Here is a 19565-nt window from a genome sequence, read left to right as displayed (position 1 = left end):
TGTATGCCTGTCATCCATTAGTTGGCAGAAGTGTACAAGGAGAGGAAGGAAGGCTCCACAGAGCTCTTTGGAAAGTGTCGGGTTAGACAAACTGATTTGAACTTTGATACTATCCACGCTGATACTGTGGGAAGAGCTTAGTTGTTCTCGTGTTGCTCTATTTTTCTAAAGTTTCACCAATTCCATTACAAGTGATATTCAGACACAGAATGAATATCCTTAATTTCACATGTGATACTAGCCATTTTTGTGAGGGGAGTAATCCTCATTGGGGATTACATAAGCATTGATGTTTCCACCTTTTGACCTCTCTTTGCTGCAGACTTCTGATTATACAATGACTGAAATCAAAGATAGAAAACTCTTAAAGGAAGAGGATATTCCTAAGGGAGATTTTAATTTTTTTAGTTCCTCCAAGAAATCATAATTGTATAAAGAATGGGGAAAGATCTTATTTTTTTTTAACTTGAAATCTTTTAAGAAAAGCTTTATGACGGACTGAAAGAGAGAAAAAGAGCAAACTCCATTAAAATAAATAACATTGTTATTAATAGCAATAGCAATTGTGGGGTTTTTTTCCAATTAATATTATTTTAATGCCAGAAGAGTCCCAGAATATATGAGGCAGGCAGTGCACCAGGCATGCTCACACACTTCTGAAGATACAGTCTCATCTGGAAAAAAATACAGTGCAGTTGATATACTTGCATAATTCTTTTCTAGCTGTTTCACCCTTTTGGTTCCTCTGGTATAAATCTGTCTAATCTCTTCAGTGACCAAGAGGTAACACTTTAACACAGGCAGTGCTTAACCAATGCCATTATAAAAGTGAGCAGATAAAAGGAAGCCTGAATAAATTTTTAAAAATAAAAAAATTGTGTAGGGGATTTAGATAAATGTCTGCTACTAGAATTAACAGATGATATGTTTCTAAATCCGCTAGACTGCTTTTGAAAATTGCAAACACAAAAAGCAGCAGTACATAGCTTTAATTATTAATAGCTGAGAGAGGCTGAAAGTTTTCATTATTTCAGGGAATATAGTTTCTCATTGATGCAAACACATAAAATCAACACATGCACATAATAAATCTTAATCTGTAGGACATTTTTAGCGCTGTTTCAGTTGCAGGAATTCCTTCTAAAGCCCAATACTAACAAAAAAGAAAAAAGTGTGACGTACATATATTTGCATATAATTTTTCTGTGTCAAGATAAAACACTTTGGGCCAGAGTCTTGCCACATATTACCCCTCTGCAAAGTAAACTTCGGGTTTTTTTACAATGACTAATACAATATTTGGTCTGTGTAATTATTATTAGAACCAAGACAATCTATAACGAATCAAAAAAGGAGCATATTGGTGACAAACACATTAACAGGTCCAAATGAAAGTTTACCGGTAAAACAAGATACTGATCTAAGGTATGAGGAAGGATATTTTCAATGCAAAAATTTAAGCTGGGTTAGATCACGTCTGTATATCTTGACTGTGATATATATTCTGGTTCTGAAGAAGAGATTGACAGCTTATATACAAAGCAGAACTAATTTTGGAAGAGGTTGTTTCAGGTGAATGTGGAAGTTCATTCATCTCACTCTTCTGCACCAAGATGTCATTACATAGGGAGGACACTGGTATTGGAATCTGAAGGAAGCAGACCCATTCCTTTCAGGGAAAAATACATGCATATCCTCACAGATCTCTCTTTTTTGTTCATTTACTTATTTGATGCATCTGTGCATAATATGAATGGCCCTTCTGGTATAATATATATAGAGACGTCCAAATATGTATGCCTTTGGGGAGGATTTGACAGATTAAAGTTTTCCCCATCGCTGCCAGGACACCACTTTGTTTAAGGTCTGACTGCTGCTTTGTGCAGTGGCCTGTGATACTAGCAGTTGGTCACTGCGTGTCCCCCTTCTGATGGGGTTGACGGCCACTAACTACGCACTCCGAGTACACATGCAACCTGACAGCCTACGGGTCAAGCTGTCAGCGTTGTAGGTGCCTGCATGCATCTACCCCTTTCTGCAGAACTCAGCTGCTACCTGGAGTTGGGTGGGTTTCTGTTTGAGGGGAGTCATTGCTTCCCAAAATGTTTTCTCTCATCAAATCCCTTATCCTAAACTTCCTACATGTAGACAGAGCAAGCATAAAAATGATGGTCTTTGGTTTTGTTTTCTTTCATTGCCACTCTGAGATACATTTTTTTCCAAAAGTAGACTTTTTCTAATTATACTTAATGTGAACTTGTATTTTAAAGCTGCTTAGTAATATGAAATAAAAATCTAGGCAAATACATTCCTCATCAAGCTTAGCTGGAGTTTTCCCTGAGCAAATAAGGCTTGAGACAGGCCTTTGGAAGCAGTGGAGACTCTTTACTTCCCTTTAGGTATCTGCTTTCATTGGGAGCTCTGTTAGTTTTCTTTGCCACTTAATTTGGGTTTTGCCAAGTTTGTGCACAAATAAGAGTAGGTTTGCTGACTCACTCAGCTGTATTCTGAAGACACTTGCCTGCTTATTAAGAAATTTCTCTCACTATAATACCTCAAACCTGAAGTCCTTTCTGCAACCTCATATTGTTATTTATTTTAATACCTTGAATTTAAAAAAAAAATTGAGATTTAAAATTACGAGACTCATCCCATAAAAGGAAGTCTACATAGATTTTTATATATAGTCTGGCATCGGTATTTTTCCTTAGATGGTGGGAATAAAAGTGGCAAGGTTTTGTTTTGTTTTTTTTTTTTTTCTTTAGTTTTCACCTTGGTCAATAGGCTATTACTACATTAAATCTACTGAACATGTAAAAAGTTATATGCAAAATGTCCTAGAGTTAACGATGTCAAGAATCCAAGGTTATGTCCCTTCTGAACAAAATTTCCCTCTCAGGAAGAAAGGAGATATTGGGATATCTGTATATTACTGTAGCTCTCTATATATCTGATAGCAAAAATAAGGCTGATGCCAGTTTATCTGCCAGAGACATTTCTACAATACCTGTTGCGATGAACACATAGAATCACAGAAGGGCTAAGGTTGGCAGGGACCTCTGGAGGTCATCTGGTCCAACTCCCTGCTCAAGGAGGGTCGTCTAGAGCCAGTTGCCCAGGACCATGTCTAGACAGGGTTTTTTTAATGTCTCCAAGAATGGAGACTCCACAACGTCTCTGGGCAACCTGTGCCAGTGCTCGGTCACTCTCACAGTGAAAAAGCAGTTCCTGATGTTCTGCAAACCTCCTGTGTGTGTTTGTTCCCATTACCTCTGGTCCTACAATGCTACCTTTTCTATTACATGCAGTTAAAAACACAGTGTTGTCACCACAAGTAGGATTTCCTTAGTTTTGTCAAACCCTTAAAAATAATTTCTTCATTCATATGATCATGTTTTGTTTTAAAATACTATAACTTATATAGGTGATACATATCTTTTAAAATCAGGAAACGAGTTCTACTGTGTTTCTGTTGGCAATGTAATGGCTTACATTAGAACAGGTAGCACACCTGCTCTGGGCCTTGGTTAGTCCCTTCTGTGTGCCCAGTCTTCTGTCCCAGTTGCTTTTCAGGCTTTACAAACTTCTGTCATCTGCTTTAATGATAGGATGGCCATCTTCATTTTCCTGAGCATCTGTTAGTTCCTTGGGCTCCTTAACATCAGGAACAAGTGCAGCTCTGTTTAAGTTTTGCAATCGTGTGAGGCCATAGCATTCCTTGGCTACTTCTTTCTACCTCTTTTCCTTTCACTTCCATGTTTGATCATACTCAGCAGGGAATGATGAGGCTCTTTGGTTAGACAACTGAATGTCCCTGCCTTTGATCCCCAAGAGGTACAATACCCACGTGAATGGGGTTTATGGGTCATTGGTGTGAGCTCTTGAGATAGCTAGATGAGATCTCGGTCTTTGTTCCTTAGGCAAGTAACTACATTTATTTTCTTAATTCCATCCTAGAGAAATCTGAGCCTCATGGGAGCAAGAGCTCCATTAAGTAAATTATTAGATAAGGAAACTGAAAACATAAAAGGGACTGATTCAGTCACAAGGTCAGTGCAGCTACTTCAAAAGGTAGTATAAAAAGAGTTTCAAGCTCCCTACCATCCAGACACTTGCAGATAATGAGTAATTATTGTCTAAAGCAGCAGACATCTAGGTTATCAATCTTCCTCTTATCAGGGAAGGACATATTGTGGGTTCCTTGCCAGACTTTTCTGATGACTCTAGTTATTTACATATTAACCCTTTGGAATTTCATTGGGCTGTTCCAGGAGGAATTTTTTTTTATTACAGTGAAAAGGTTTTCATTCACTTTCTCCAAAATATCAATCTTACAGATCTTTATGTGACAGGATAAAGAAGACCACTTATAACACATCACCTAATCAACAAAGACAAACTCTTTAAATAGCCAATGCATTATTCTGTCAGGAATTCTTACTTGGGTGGAATCCCCCCTATAGAAGAGGCAACATCAATTAATAGAGAAACATTAGGAAGGAAAAGAAGATCCAAGGGACAGGACAATAATCAAGAAGCAAGACCTGCTGTAAACACCTGTACTACAGACATCATGAGGAGATCAGCATGGGCATCAGTTAGTGGAATGGGGAACACAGTAGCTCATGGTGAATTCATGCTCAAAGTACTTCCTTATTATACTCAGGTCACTTTGCTTCCCATGAGATGTGTCACTTTTGTCTTAAAGCCTCTCTTTTTTAATTATATTAGGTACAATGTTTAGAAAAGTCATTGTAATTTCTCTCAGATCATTTTGAATACACAGTACATACTTGTAATGCAGAACCAAGAATGACAAGGTGTGAGGGCAGTTCCTTCTGAGCTTTACCTTCCTCAGACTTTTAAGATATCTTCTGTTAACAACATTTTAGTTTTCTCTTATTTATTTATTTAATTTTATATCTTTACCCACCAGATTTTTTCTTTTCTTTTTAAGCTTGACTAAGGGTGTGGAGCAAGAGGAAAGTACCTAGTTAATACTTTTCTCTTGTCCCAGAACAGAGATGTAGAGAACTTATTAGTGTCCTGCCAGATGGGATCATTTCTGAGAACAAAACACTGCAGTCAGGGAGCAGAAAAAGTCCCTGGAAAGTGCTTGGACTCTTCAGAAACTGCAAAAAGATAACCAAGTTTGCAGAGCCTTGTTCTCTGTCAGGTGACGTGACTTCACAGGGATCCCAGTAGAGTCACTTGAGTAAAGTAGAACTGTAATTTTCTAAATGGAGTGTAAAAATACTCTGTTTATTTCCTGATGCATGCACTACATTGAGTATGATCAGACAAAGAAGAATATTGTTCTTTGATTACTTGTTGGACCTCTGATTGTTCAACATGCAGTTCTCATCTGTGGTCTATTGTTCCACTACTGTTAGCAGACAGCTTCTTTCTAAGCCTCTCCTAGCATGTTCTGAGTCTCTCTAATCTTCCTGGTTCTTTTGGTAATTTAGTTTGCTTTGTCATGCTTGCTGTCCTGATTTGGCTTTCACTTTGTAGTTTATGTCTCAGCAATACCCTTTAATATTCAGTATCTCAAGTCTTTGAGTCAAGGTGTTGACCTGTACCACTACAGTGCAAATTCTAGTCAAAACTGAAGTATGTGGTGGTGAAATATTCTGGAGGTACTCCAATAATGCTGATGTCAATGGCAGGAAAGTGAATCCATTCAAAATATCAAGTGTATACAATTGTTGGTGTTCCTTGGGTGGGTTTTGTGGGTTTATTTTGGTAGGTTTTTTTCTTTTTCATTTTGTGCTGGAAATGTCTTCATTTTCTAGTTTGGTCTCCTGTGGTGACGCTTCACAGGAGAATAAAGAAAACCATATGAAACACTGAAAGGAATTAACTGGCTAAATGTTTTTCAATTTTTCTGAAAAAAATAAGTTTTATCTAGATTAATTACTCTTTTGTTGAGTTTCAGCATAACGTAATCTTAATCCCTAGAGGCATTCAGCTCTGGAAAGGGTCCTTTATAATAATAACTGTGATAAACTAAAAAAAATAATTTTCCAGTTTACTGTATTTTTCTACTTAATTACCATGACAAAAATAAAAAGGGAACTACTAATGAAAGTGGACACAGAGATGCACTAGATACATTCAAAGTGATGTATAGTAGTTATGCCCCCTGAATTCAATTATCTGTAAAGAGTATTCATGCACAGATTGCGGCTCCTGTGCTTGTCTCTGATAATTTAGCTGCAATCTGATACAACAATAATGATTTTATTTTATTTTTTGGCTCCTTGTTCCCTCTAATGTTTTTGCTGTTCCCATAGGAGCCCATTCTCTTTACTGACTGAACAGTTATTTGATCATTGACACTGCCATTGATTTGTGGAGTAACAGGATGATTAAATATATTGGCAAAGTGCCTCATTTACCTACTGATAGGCAACAAACCCTTTGTCTCTTTGGTTTTTTTATGATTTTTCATCTCTTCTTTTTTATACTTCACTGCGCTCATATTAGCAATTGACCTGCAATGTGGAAATGCAGGCGTGTTTCACGATGGCTTTAGGCAAACAAAAGGATGATCAGTATACGCAAGAGCGAATCAATTTTTCCATTCTCTGCAAGAATAAAATAGCTGTTTTGAGGCATCTCAATTTGAGCATTCCTGAAATCCGCAAAGTGCAACATAATTGCTTGCAGAGACTTGTCCTAATTGGCAGCTTAAGGAAAGAGACACAGACAGTTCTTACCATTTTCCACATTGAAAGTTCTCCGGAGACTGTTGAAACAATTAATAGACGTTTCTGTCTTTGTGCCTAAGGTGCATGACTTGAAAATGCAGATGAAATGATAGCAAATCACACATCAAGGAGTCTGTGAACTTTTCCCTAAGCGGATGGTATTCTCTGGAAAGAGATCAGGGGAAAGAATGCGCAGGGGAGGAGAGGTTTCGTACATTCTTTTCTCTCTTTCTCCAGTTATTTTATGTGTGTGTGTGTATGTGCGTCTGTAAAAAACTGTATCTGAATTTTTCCCCTATGAAAACTTTGGAGCTGTATTTTTTAATATTGTGATCAAATTAATTGGCTCATTATGGATGCTGTAGGCTTGCATGTAATTTATTCAGTAAGGAGGTGTATATTTTCTCTTTTTTTCATACTGAGTTATTTCAGTGTTTCTCCTACAATGTCTTCTGCTCTCCCTAAGGTTAAAAAAACCATTCCTTAATTTGTTTCTTTTAGACTTTTGTTTTGGAATGGATGATGAAAATACAACCCAAGAAGTCTGTTTTAAACCTGGGTTTCATAAAACAAGTGCTTATGTTTTCCCTTGATAGTTGACTAAAAGAAAAATCAAAGTAAAACTGTTTACTGAGGTTTTAATATGGAGGTTTTTATACTATAGCGAATAATCTGTAAGATAATTTTAGATTCTCTCTGGTATTGAATAAACATAAGTAAGATTTTTTTAAAAACAAACTCTCCCACTGATTCCCCATGTAATCCGTATTGGAGGCACTGCATCCGTGATGTCCCTTTGCAATGAATGATGGCATCTTTCAATATACTGTCTGCTAGCTTGAACTTTCACCTCAACCGGCAGGCTCACTCCTTTCTCAAAATAGTCTCACTGCTACCATGAACTCTCACTCCGACAGTCACCTTGTAATCACAGCAAACACAGCGGAGGCCTCCCCTGGGAGAGGTGTTGAAAATACAGTGGTGGGAGTCTTCAAGTGCAAAAAGCTCTTGGCTTTGGGTACTCACAGCTGCTGGTGAGAGTGTGTTTAACTGGCAGGTAAATACATCTTTATTAAAACAGGAAGCTTAGATTAATTTGGTGTTTTCATAGCATCCTTTGTATTTAATATCCCATTAAAATCAAGGTATAGGAAAGAAATTGTTTTTCAGCAGATACTTTCAATTAAAATCACTGATCCTTAAGATTCGTTTTAGTTCTGTATCTGATGATTGCCCTGTACACCGGTTCTAGAGAAGAGACTAGAGGAGAGATCATAGAATAAGATCAATCAAGAATCCTGCTACCCCTTCTCTCACCTAAGAGCTATTTGTTTTGCTGAAGAAAGTGATGGTACATTTACATTTTAGACAGATTACTGTGCTCAGTGATGCTGAGAACCCCATGTTCCATTTACCATTTGTAAACCATTATCACTTTTGTCTACAGCAAAGTCGGGCCAGCTAGCTTTTGTTATGCGTGGTTACTACAGAGGAGAAATAATAAAATAATACTCTTTAAATGCTGTTTTATTTTTCTTTTTCCCAAGTTCCCTTGAATGACATCACCTGAAATGAATTTGCACTCCATATATTGCAACCTTGCAGCCCTTGTCTGTCTTTGTATCTACTGGTCTTATCAGAAAATACATTCTGGCTTTTGCTGTTCAGGGCATCTATCTATAGCATAAACAGATGCTAGCTTTTAAAGTGAGCACTTCAGCTGCGGTAAGTAGTGGCCATATGCAGAGGTTAAGCATGGTCTGCTGACAGCATGTGTGCTTACTATTTTCTAATGCTTTATTTAATGGAAATTGTTTTTATTCTTTCTGTTTATGGAGAAATGCTATTGCAATGTAACTGTTCTTTAAGGAATGTTTGTCAAAAGAGAAGGTTCACCGTGATCTGAAAATCCTAAGGCTTATCATCCTGGTTTCTGAAATACTTGAAATATTTCAAAGGCTAAGGGCTTCCAGAACTTTGTCTTCACCTTCCAGGTATGATGGCAGGATAAGCATCCATGCCATAGCACTGAAGGGAGGGAGAAGCTCTGCTTCAATAAATTCCTTTCACATATCAGTACAAGAGGCATGAACGTGGGCTTTATGAAAACTACAGAGGAGAGTTCAGGATGTGGGAAGGAATATATGCCTTGTGGATGGCTTGTTTAGAAGCAGGCGGTGCTAAGTAGACCTGCAGGTGTCTGAGCCTCTCAAATTTGGCAATACCCATAGATTTTAAAACCACACAGCCACAGTATTGGTCTCATTTGTATTTTTCCAACTTCTGGACCTAACAACGAAATGAAAAAGAGGATAGTGTAGTTAACCTTTCATCCCTTCAGATGCTGGGAACTCCAAGTTTTGCAGCATTGGATGGACCTCCTAGTCAGGGCATGGCATGCTGCACAGATCCCATCCATGCAGAGCTTCATTGGCATGAAGCTCTCTTTAGAGCTCTTGGAGGTTTTCTTAGAAGTAAACAACTCTATTCATCACTGCTACTGTCAAACATAAAGCATGTTCACATGAGAACATGCTGCTTCACTTTGAGATAAAGACAAGGGCATGGCAGCGATGTCATGACCACCTGCCAAGTGGGAGATGCTTACAGGCTTCTCCAATACAATCAGCCACTGGCTTTATCCTGCAGCCAGGCGGTACACGCAGCACGACACAGCACAGGCCTGCACCTGCCTCAGGTCAACTTTTAGGTGAATCTCGAACTCCTCGATATACAGTAGTCGTTCAGTTAGGACCACTGCAGGTGGCAAAACCAGACATATAGTTGTCCTCTTTTTTTCCTTCCAAAAAAGTTGACAATCACAAGAGAAATTATAACAGTATTCTCATGTTTTTAGACTGAATAGTTCTTATGGTAATAACAAAGAAATAGGCAGACCTCTTGAACATGTTTTGTAATATAAATTTTGTTGGTTTAGTGGTGAACAAGCATCATTAGATGTTGCATAGGAAATGCTGACGCAAAGCAAGTGGTCTGCAGACTTGGGCTATAAAAATGTAAACAGGTGTGCTAGGAGTAAAGTCAATTCATCATTTAATTTCTCTGCCACCATAAAAAATTACTGCAGAGTTCCAAATCAATTATGATGCCTAGCATCATAAATGCAATTATTTCCCCTCTTTTGAGTTTGTATCCACATGCTTCTGTTACCCCTTACTCTGTATCTGTTATAACCTCCGATGCCTTGCTTTCTATAGTGGATTTCTCACTTTCTTCTTCATGCTCTGCTACATGTCTTTACAGTGGTCAGTGTATATCCGTGCTGCTGTCCGCAAAGAAAAAGGATTGCCAATCCTGGTGGAACTGCTTCGAATAGACAATGACCGGGTGGTATGTGCAGTCGCTACAGCTTTACGAAATATGGCCTTAGATGTCAGAAATAAGGAGTTAATAGGTATGTTCTTTCCAAGCAATCTATATATTCTGTGGCTTTGGGTTTGTTTTTTTCCAGTTTGCAGCAGAATGAGCACAATGAAAACAATTATTCTCACATTTCTAGCACAATTTCTTTCTTTCTCTAATGTGTCATATTCAGATTTTATGTGACAGCTTAGTGCCGTATTGCAAGGAATTGCTAAATTAATTAAACATCATGCAATATTTCATGATCTCTCATACAGTAATCTCCAGAAGAAAAACAATGGCTTTGTTCTGCTTTAGCACTTCATTCCCAGGCTGGCAGTAGCACTTGCATCTTCCAGATCAAGGATCTAAGCAGAGCAGCCACTCCTAATCCTCAGATTATCTATTGCAAGTAATTTTGGGGTCATGAAGTGAACAAATCTTAAAAATTTTAAGATGGTGCCAGGAATTTACTGGGCAGATTAGTAGATCCAGCAAGAGAACTGGGACGTACTTGATTCACACACACATGTGCAGTGAAGGAAGAGGACGATAATTTACTTAAATAATTGTTGCCTCTGAATTCTGATGGAATGGTAAGCAAACATCTTGGGCGTTGGGTTTTTTTTAAGTTTGCAGGTTTAGGTTTTTAATGGGGTTTTTTTAGCTGAAATTCATCCAAACACTGTGGATCGTTGAACTTCTATTTTCATGCTCTGTCTTTGAAAAATAATCACTTCCTTGATTTTGAACTATTTCAACAGTCATGACAAAATTATTCCTACTTTTTCTTTACATTGAGCATATCTTTTATTCATTTTTACTAACTTGTTAATTTGTTATCATTACAGCATACTTCTCCTCCTCTGCTTTTAATTACAGAATTCCACAAATAGATACTTTGATCATAATGTTTTATTTTTTGTATCCAGTGCTATCTCAGGGTTTGAGCTTCATTACAGCGGTGCTCTGTGGGTTGTTAAAACGAGGCAACCACTCCTCTCACATATTGCACAGACTAAAGAGACTTCACTGACAAAATGTTGTAAAACAGAGGTAGAAGTTGGCATAGTGTAATAGTGGAAATAGTTGGTATAGTGGAATAGTGTAAAACCTGTTGCAATTGCCCAGGGATTGAACTCAAGACTGATGCTTTAACTGCAGGACCAGGCTGCTTGTTCAGCTTTCGCTCATGTTATAGTTGATAAAATTGGCATGAAATTAGATTCGGTTTATGTATTGTTTTCAGCTTTCAGGAAGCAGGTTGCTGCTTGTGTGTTCTTAGCCGTTTTTTGTTGTTTTCTAGGAATTTTAAAGTAGAAATTACTTGAAGCAAGTATATCAGGCCATCTAATCTGGATTAATAACAGACTTTTTTTTTTTTCCTCTCATGATCCCACCTCTACATTCAGTCTACAGCATGTCATAGTCTCTCATTTAACATCTTATTCCTTTATTTGTGAGACTTCCTGTACAGGGTTCACAAACCACATTCATACTGAGTTATCTTCTATGTTCTCTTATCCCTACTTATTGACATCACAAAAAACTCTTTACAGTTGAATTTACAGAGTATAAATGTGGTTTGTAATGTTGTGAATTAGACTATATATGATTGCCTTTTCTGTGCTTTGATCATTAGTTTTTAATTGAAAGTTTTATTTCCTTCCCAAATCTGCAAATTTCATTTAGGAAAGTGAGGCTATACATGTGAAATTGAGCTGTCTTAATATGATGTGCCACTCAAAATACTGGATAAATGATGGGTAAGCTTGCACAACCTCATCATTTCAATATTTTATTAAATTATTGGAGAACATGTGATATAAACAAAGATGAATTTTAAAAAGGTAGGAAAAGTCTGTTGAAAATAATTACCTAATACTTTTATTTATGTAGCCAACTTGTAATCGCTGTACAGTCCTGCTCAGATTTAAGTAATTCGTGGGGTGATTCTGGGGAATTGTAGTTCATAACTACAATACAAATTTGCTACAGTTTAAAAAAAGTCCAAACATGCCAATATCACAGGGAAGTTATGGCAATAATTCCTGAACCATTTCAGCTGTGATCTTTATATGTTCATTTCTTCGGCTTTCATCATTGAACTTCAAAGAAACAGTAATAATGGTCATTATTTCTCTTGTTCCTGAATATTTTTTAGCAAATAGGGCATATCATGGAGCTGATTTTCAGAAATGCTAAACACCTGGAGTGGTCAAGGATTTCAACTCATGTTGTAGGTGGTCCATTTTTGTGAATATTACAGTTCCACATATTCTACGATGCCTTAGCTGTTGCTATGGAAAGGAGGACTCAAAAGGGGCTTCTTCAGGTTGGTCGCTCAAGCATCTTTCTGCCTAAGCAGAACTGACATCCTGTTTATCTTTCCTCTTTGCAGTTTTTGTTTGTCCATCATAGTCTTGTGGTGACAAACTGTACTTCACAAACTGGAATCTCCCCCTTAAGATAACCTTTTTAAAGGTGAATTTTCCAACTGTATATATAGTAAAATTACATAACTAGACTTAAGTTGGGAGGGTTAATGCATTTATAAAGCATTCTTTTCAGTGGTGCTGTGGTTCCATTCCCGACTGACAAATTTTTACTGAAATGTGCCAGAGAATGAAATATTTCTTGATGCTGCTGCTGCCAAGCAGCCCATAACTCAGTGTTGAGGCATCTGGCAAATATATCAGAAAGCTTGCTAAAATCTGGACTCACCTGTACCAAACTACAAAACAAACAAAAAGACCCCTTTTTTAAAATGGCCAGAAGTTTCTTTCTAGACTTCATTGAATTGGCCAATCTAGTTTGTTTTTCACATACATCTATCAAGTGTGTCGTTATATCACTAAAGGTTGGTGCCAGCCTTCTCTTGTAATTTATGTGAGCCATCCCCATAACAGCAGGTTTTTTTAATTTATAGTGAGGTCTTCTTTCTGGGTTTCATTTCAGGCATGCTCTAGGTCCTTAAAAGGACTCTCTTTTTTCTCCTCCTCCATCACTTTTGCATTGTGCCATGTGTCTCTAGGCCGAGAGAGCAGGCATATTCATCTTTCTCCTTCCCAAAATTAAATTGCACTCAAAGACATGGTAAACCTGGCCTACTTAGTACTGGCACTAGGTAATCCAGCACGTGGTTTTTCCTCCTCATGTGTACTGCCAACGTGCGTTCCTGGTCACAGTCAGACCATGTTCATTTTCCACTTGCCTTTCAGGACCTTTGCGTGCATGAAATAGTACCCACCCTATGCTGCTTCCCAAGAGTGCACCCCACGGGGAGGTTTATCAGCCTTTTCTCTCTCCCAGCAGTGCCACAGCTGAGGGAAGTGGTGCTTTGGGTCTTGAAAATACCCACTGCTGATATTACCTATGTCGGTCTTTGTCTTTTGGTCTTCAGCAGTCTAGGCTGCATGGCACCCCTGTGTCCCTCTGTACCCCAGCATCTTCCTGTTGCTTTTCATGTACTCTGTAAGCATTTTGGAATGCTTGTTTTCGTTCCTCGAAGCAAGTTCTGTCTCTGCTAAGCTTCTCCACAGGGCCATTAGCTTCTCCCCCCACACCCACTAGATGCCTCTGAGTTGGCAAGAAATCTTCTTTTTTTTTTTTTTTTTTGCTTTTGATCGGTCACTTAGGTAGAAGAAAATCACTTTTGTCCCACAGGTCCTCCAAGAGCTTTGCTGATGACGTCTGTGCAGTTATGTCATCCCCATGTTCCTTCCTTCTTCCTTTATTGTTCCCTCTCTCTCAAAAAAAAAGGGGGAGGAGGAAGTAGAATAACAAACCCACCCTTCTGTGCCCCTCAGCACTATATAGGTGCCTTAATTTGAGAATATGGCATTATTCTCCTTCCCCCAGGAATGTCGTTTTTAATTGAGGCTTACCTGCAGATCTGCTGCTTCTAGCAGTGCCACGGCAGGATGCCATCAGGCCACCTCACATGGAGCAGTCCCACTGCTTTCCCTACAGGGAGCACACCTACAGACTTTTATTCTCTAAGGCCTTGCTTTGTTGGAATGATGTCAAAAAATTGCTAACATAGAATAAGGGGGTTTGCTTTAAATGGAGGAAACTTGGATCAGCTGGGTGGGGCAGGAAGGCTTAAAAATAAATCCATCTCCTGTAAACAGCATCTTTGCAGGATGAATTCTTTCCTCATAGGCAGCTCCAGCAACCTTCAGTGGCTTTCTAATTCAAACACCTTCCACACAGTCCTCTGGGCTTCTAGGAGACTTCCTGTGGATCCTCTGAGCCTGCACTGTAGACCTGTGTCTCACTTTACATGAAATCTCTTTTCCTCCCTGGAGTCTCCCAGCCAGCACTGGTGCATCAGCCTCCCTCCTTGCTAGTCCTTCTCCCCTCTCTGCATGTGAGAAGGCTTTCCAAACCGAGATTCCCCATTCAATCTTGGGGAACAAGCCAGCTTCATCTTTCTTTTATCTGAAACACAGCCAGCAGTTTTCTCTCTGCTGCCATCCATGACCTCTTTAAGAAAAGAGATAATGAAACGTACAATTAATTGAAAACTATGTGACTTGTTATTCTACCTACACAAGCAGGTACAGACTGTCCCTGTCAGTGAAAATTTTAAAGAATGAATCTCTGTCCCCAAAATTTGCATTTGCATTGTTCTTGTATATGCACAGCATTTACCTTTGATTTTAAATGACAATTATTGTGGCATTTTAAAGTGCAGTAGGTGGTCTTTCAGAAGAGTTAAGCTGATTTTTCAGGCTGCTCCAGATGAGAAATTTGTCATCATTCATGTACAGCAGAGTATGTACAATATAGAATTTGCCCTCTTGAAGTACAATTTGGAACTTGTGTTAGTATTGCATTTCATTGAATTAGTGATAGGTCCACAGGATATGGGCTTTGGAGTGAATGCAGAGCTGGAGGTAAAATTTGTAAAATTTCTATGCACAGTTTTGTGCGTCAGGTCCTTCTGTCAGTTTTCCCTTATCCTGACAGTGGTTTCTAATGCTATTCTGGGTCAATGTTGATTGAGAGAAGTATTGTACTAGTAATTCAAGAGCACCATTCTTTCCCTTGGCTTCTTGGCTTGGATTTTTGTGGTTAAATAAAAGATGTTTTTAGAGACTGGAAGTATTTTGATCACTCACCCTTGAAAAAAAAAAAAGGAGGACAATTCTACCTAAGGGTTTGTATTGACTTCTGTGTAGAAGATATGTCCTTATGTATCTCTTCCCTTAAAATGTGAAGAGAATCCATGTGTCTGTTCAGGGCTCTAGATTCTAGGGAGTTTGATGGTGTAAATTGAAGTGTTGCCATTTTTAAGACATCTTTTTTGTGGCTATCGCTTTAAAAGCATGATTCAGATAATGAAGTTAGTGGGACAATGTCTGCTGCCTTCACAAGCTTTTCAATCAAGTCCTGAAACAGGGCCTGTAGCAGGGGTCATTTTTTCATAATTGTTCCTGAGTTGGGGGGTACAGTGTGTCAGTACTGAATTATTCTCAATTCACTACTCATCTGTTGGTAATGCAGTTATAAGATATACACAAAATTCGAGGATAGCATATCAATTAAATTGTTATTTAATATGTGTTGGAACCCGCTTAATCTTTCTAGGTGTCTAAAAGTTCATTGTCCAATATAAGATACCTGTATTGGTATACTCCCTTATAGTTGATTGAGAGAGACATCCAGAAAGTGATTCAATTTGTCTAACATGTGATAAAATGGATCTCACCCTGTATTACTGTCTCACCATTGTTGAGTGATGAAAAAATTCTAGAGAATGTGTAAATTGCTGCCTTGCCATCTCATGAGCAATGTGCATCTATTTGGGTGCCTGAAATAACTGGTGTTTGTTTCAAAGTTTTATTGCTAAACTTGAGATAGTTTGATTGAAATATATATCAGGAGTTCACAACTCTAATGAATTGTTAGACTCACAGAATAATTCAGGTTGGAAGGAACCTCAGGAGGTCATCTTGCCCAGCCTTGCACTCAAAGCAGGGTCAGGGATGTTATTTCAAAGTGTGATATTGATTTACATTTGGAAAGATTTGCTTTCAGCTGTTAGGCTGAAAACACGTCAGAAACACATATTTGCATTCTCACAGCAGAATGTGACTCTTCTGGAGCATAAATAACTACATGGGGTTCTCCTATCTTAGAACATGGCCACTTTTTAAGACCATAACTTTGTTTCAGTATTAGTAATAAATCCAAGTGAAAACAGTGTTGACTTTTGTAGTTACAAGAACAGCAGCTATATGAAATTCTATGTCCTAGTAATGTACATTGATAGAGAATATGGGGATGGGTTGGGAGATGATTAAATCAAATATGCAGCTTTCATCCCACTTAGAGTGTCTACGTGCAGTTTTCTCTCCCTTTTAAATGTGAGCACTTCTGAATTTCTCTCACATAGATCTGCAAGGATCTGGAAGACACTGAATTTTTTTATTGAATTTTTAATTGACTTATAAAGTATCTTCGCCACTGAAATGTTAAATTGACATAAATTCGCTATGCACAAGATGACAGAAAGCATTAATCAGGAATCGTAGACATTTGTTTGGAAGAAGGTGAAGACAGAATATATGCTGCAATTTGTTTAATTTGTGTCAGGTTTTATTGCACTTCATTTGTTGTGTTTAATAGTTGAGCTGTGCAAAACCTATAATACAATAAACAGATACCTGAATAAGAAGAGGCTGTCATCAAGAAGTTGATTTAGGAAATGGAAGATATGGCCATGTACTAATAGCTGGTGCTCCTTACTCTATATCAATGAAGAGAAAGATGTAGGTTAGGGTGGTAAATGCATAATTAAGCTCTGATGTTTTATAACACCTATATGGCAAAGTCCAGACTCCCTGGTTTTTAGTGTTGTATACATAAGTTGGCTGAGAATTTAAACTGATAAAAGTTTAAATGTTAAATATTTTTACCATTACAGTGTAAAAGCCTTGTGTCAAGGAGATTTTGACTTTTCATGTGCCCTCAGCCACTTGTGCATTGCCTTTTCATCCAGCTTATCTCAAATATATTTCTGACAAACAAACCTGGTAGTTATAGAAGTTAGGAAAAGTTTCCTTCCTCAGTCATTTCTTATTAACAGTCTCAAGTGAGGGGATTTAGGGGAAAAAACGGGGTTGGTAAATCTGAATTCTCATTTTTAATATCAAAGTCAAGATAGCGCATTTTCAAGACTAGATTAAGTCTTCTGTGTCTGAACTTCCCTATTGCCTAAGTATGGCTGTCTGGATCTGGAGGGATTTTTCTCTACCATGAACCATCTTAAAAAACTTGTGTTTCAGCTAGTTGGATAGGGTTCTGCCATGGACAGCAGAGAGAAAATGGCACCTCTAGCTGTTCATCCCACTCACCTCTATCACCTGAAGTCTTGGATCTTACGGTGGAATGGGTCCTGTGTGACAACCTAGAGAAGTAGCCAGAGACTCGGTGGCTAACTTTTGGGTGACTGAAGATAAGCATATAGTATCCTATCAGAAGTTGTTCTGATAATGCAGAAAAAGTATTGTCCTGCTGTCCTTTAATTAGCTCGGTAGACTATGCAAGGTCAAATAGTGAAAAAGCACTAAAATTTCTCATTGTCACTCAAAACAGAAATAACTGTATACAGGCTCAGATCTAGAACAAAGAATGCCACTTTCACAGATCTGGTTTTCATTGTTATGCCAAGACAAAGAATCACACAACATTTCATCTCCATAAAATAAGATCAAGATGCTTGACAGTACTAACCACAACCCAGCCCCAGGTCAGCTCTTCCTCATAGTTGAATAACCTGTGGGGAAATACCTGGAAAATGCCTGTGTTTCTATTTCAAATGCCCGAGTCTCAAGAGACTCATCTGCAGTATTGCACCATGACAGCTTATCTAGATGATAGTGGTAATTTTAAATGATGCCATGTTTATAAACCTTAAAGCCATTATTATGGGTTTTATAAGTTTGTATTCACGTTCAGTATTACTTAAGATTAAATTCTGAGTGCAAGTAATAAAAGTTGCAAAATCTTGCACAGGTGGCCCAGGAAAGCCTAGATTCAGTGTGACTGCCAAGAAAAACCAACACCAAAAAATAAGCAGCCAACAGATGTGCCTTTTTACTTCATCAATATGCATTTCACACATAAGAAAGTGCCCCAACCTGCACCTTACATTTTATTTGAGATAAACAATTTGTGTTTGGTTCTGTTCTTCTGCACAAGGTAGAAAGCAATTAAGCTGTAACTGTATCCACTTTTCTCACTCAGAATATTGACATTACAAACAATTCAATACTAATTTTCATCTCTGTTTCTCAGTATGTTCATGCTCCAAAGTGCTACTTATCTTTTGAAAATTCAGAGTTATGTTCTTAAAAGTGCATATAATTTAGTCGCATATTCCATAAAACATACAAAGGTAGAAATGCAAATGTCACAAACTACCAATCCTTAGAAATACTTTCAAATCCATGAAGAATTATCTTAAATCTGCAAATCGGTTTTGAAAATCGAAGTTTTGTGACAGCCTTACATTAACAGATAAGTGTATCAAAACAGATGTTTCCAGCCTGTTCTGTATTGGCTTGAATTCATGGAACAGTGATCTAGTTTTATGCCATGTAAGATGCAAAATAACCTTTTTTCCTGAAATCCTTATCAACTTAAGCAATTTTCAAATGATAGAAATTACATATACGGCATTTTTTACTAAAAGCACTTCTCTTTGAAGAAACTAGAACTCCTATCCTATTTATGACACATGTCAGTGAAGGAGAGTAGAACATGGCAGGTGAATTAGCATTTGATAGAGGAAAGTAACATCCATTTCTTCTCACATTTGAAGACCCTGGGGATGGGGCACTGTAGTTGCAAAGGATGTTGGAGTTGGAGCTGAGAAAGGCAAAAAGCAAAAAAAAAAAAAAAAAAAAAAAAAAGAGAAAAAATGAGTGTCAAAAAAGTTTAAGCTATCTACAGATTGCTTCCAGTCATATTAATAGTAATTTTCTCTGTGCATCTTCATCCTTGCACCATAAACTAGTTCCAAAATACAAGTGATCCTAGTGCTGGTCTTTGACAGTTATAAAAACGGAACTCAGTCTCGTACTTGTTGGTTTCTGCATGGCATCTTTGGATGCCACTGTTTTCTTACAGAATAACTGTTCTTCATGAAGTACTTTGATGCAGGATTGCTTGCTTGTAAGAACTAAGTCATACACTAGTTGTTTCCATCCTTTATTATGGGTTTTAGTGTTAAAGGCTTTTGTTTCAGATAATATTATTAAAGCTTCAAATATCCTTTTGATTACAGAAAGCAGAATAATGGTCTTTTGCTGCAGCCTTTACAAATTAATTCTTGTGTTTCCTGATGAATATTGTACCTTTAGGTGCATGTAGTATCTCTAAAAATGCACTGTCTGGGACTGGCTGGAAGCACTGTCACTACGTGTTACCTTTCTTGTTGCTTATTTCTGGGGTTCTTTTGGATACTAGTTGAATAGG

The 19565-nt window shown here is 37.9% G+C and overlaps 1 protein-coding gene across 7 annotated transcripts in view; it reads left to right on the top strand.

The window, feature by feature from the left end:
* The window catches only part of CTNND2 (catenin delta 2), a 692458-nt gene that overhangs the window by 608002 nt on the left and 64891 nt on the right, over positions 1 to 19565 (top strand). For all 7 annotated transcript variants that reach the window (XM_075744821.1, XM_075744820.1, XM_075744818.1 and 4 more), the window contains one exon: positions 9978 to 10128. In XM_075744821.1, coding sequence (XP_075600936.1) covers positions 9978 to 10128 — 151 coding nt within the window. The remainder of the gene's footprint in view (positions 1 to 9977; positions 10129 to 19565) is intronic.

The sequence above is a fragment of the Balearica regulorum genome, chromosome 2 (assembly GCF_011004875.1).
Source record: "Balearica regulorum gibbericeps isolate bBalReg1 chromosome 2, bBalReg1.pri, whole genome shotgun sequence".
NCBI lineage: Eukaryota > Metazoa > Chordata > Aves > Gruiformes > Gruidae > Balearica > Balearica regulorum.
Note: the sequence above shows the minus strand (reverse complement) of the source record. Positions and strands in the feature narration are given on the sequence as shown.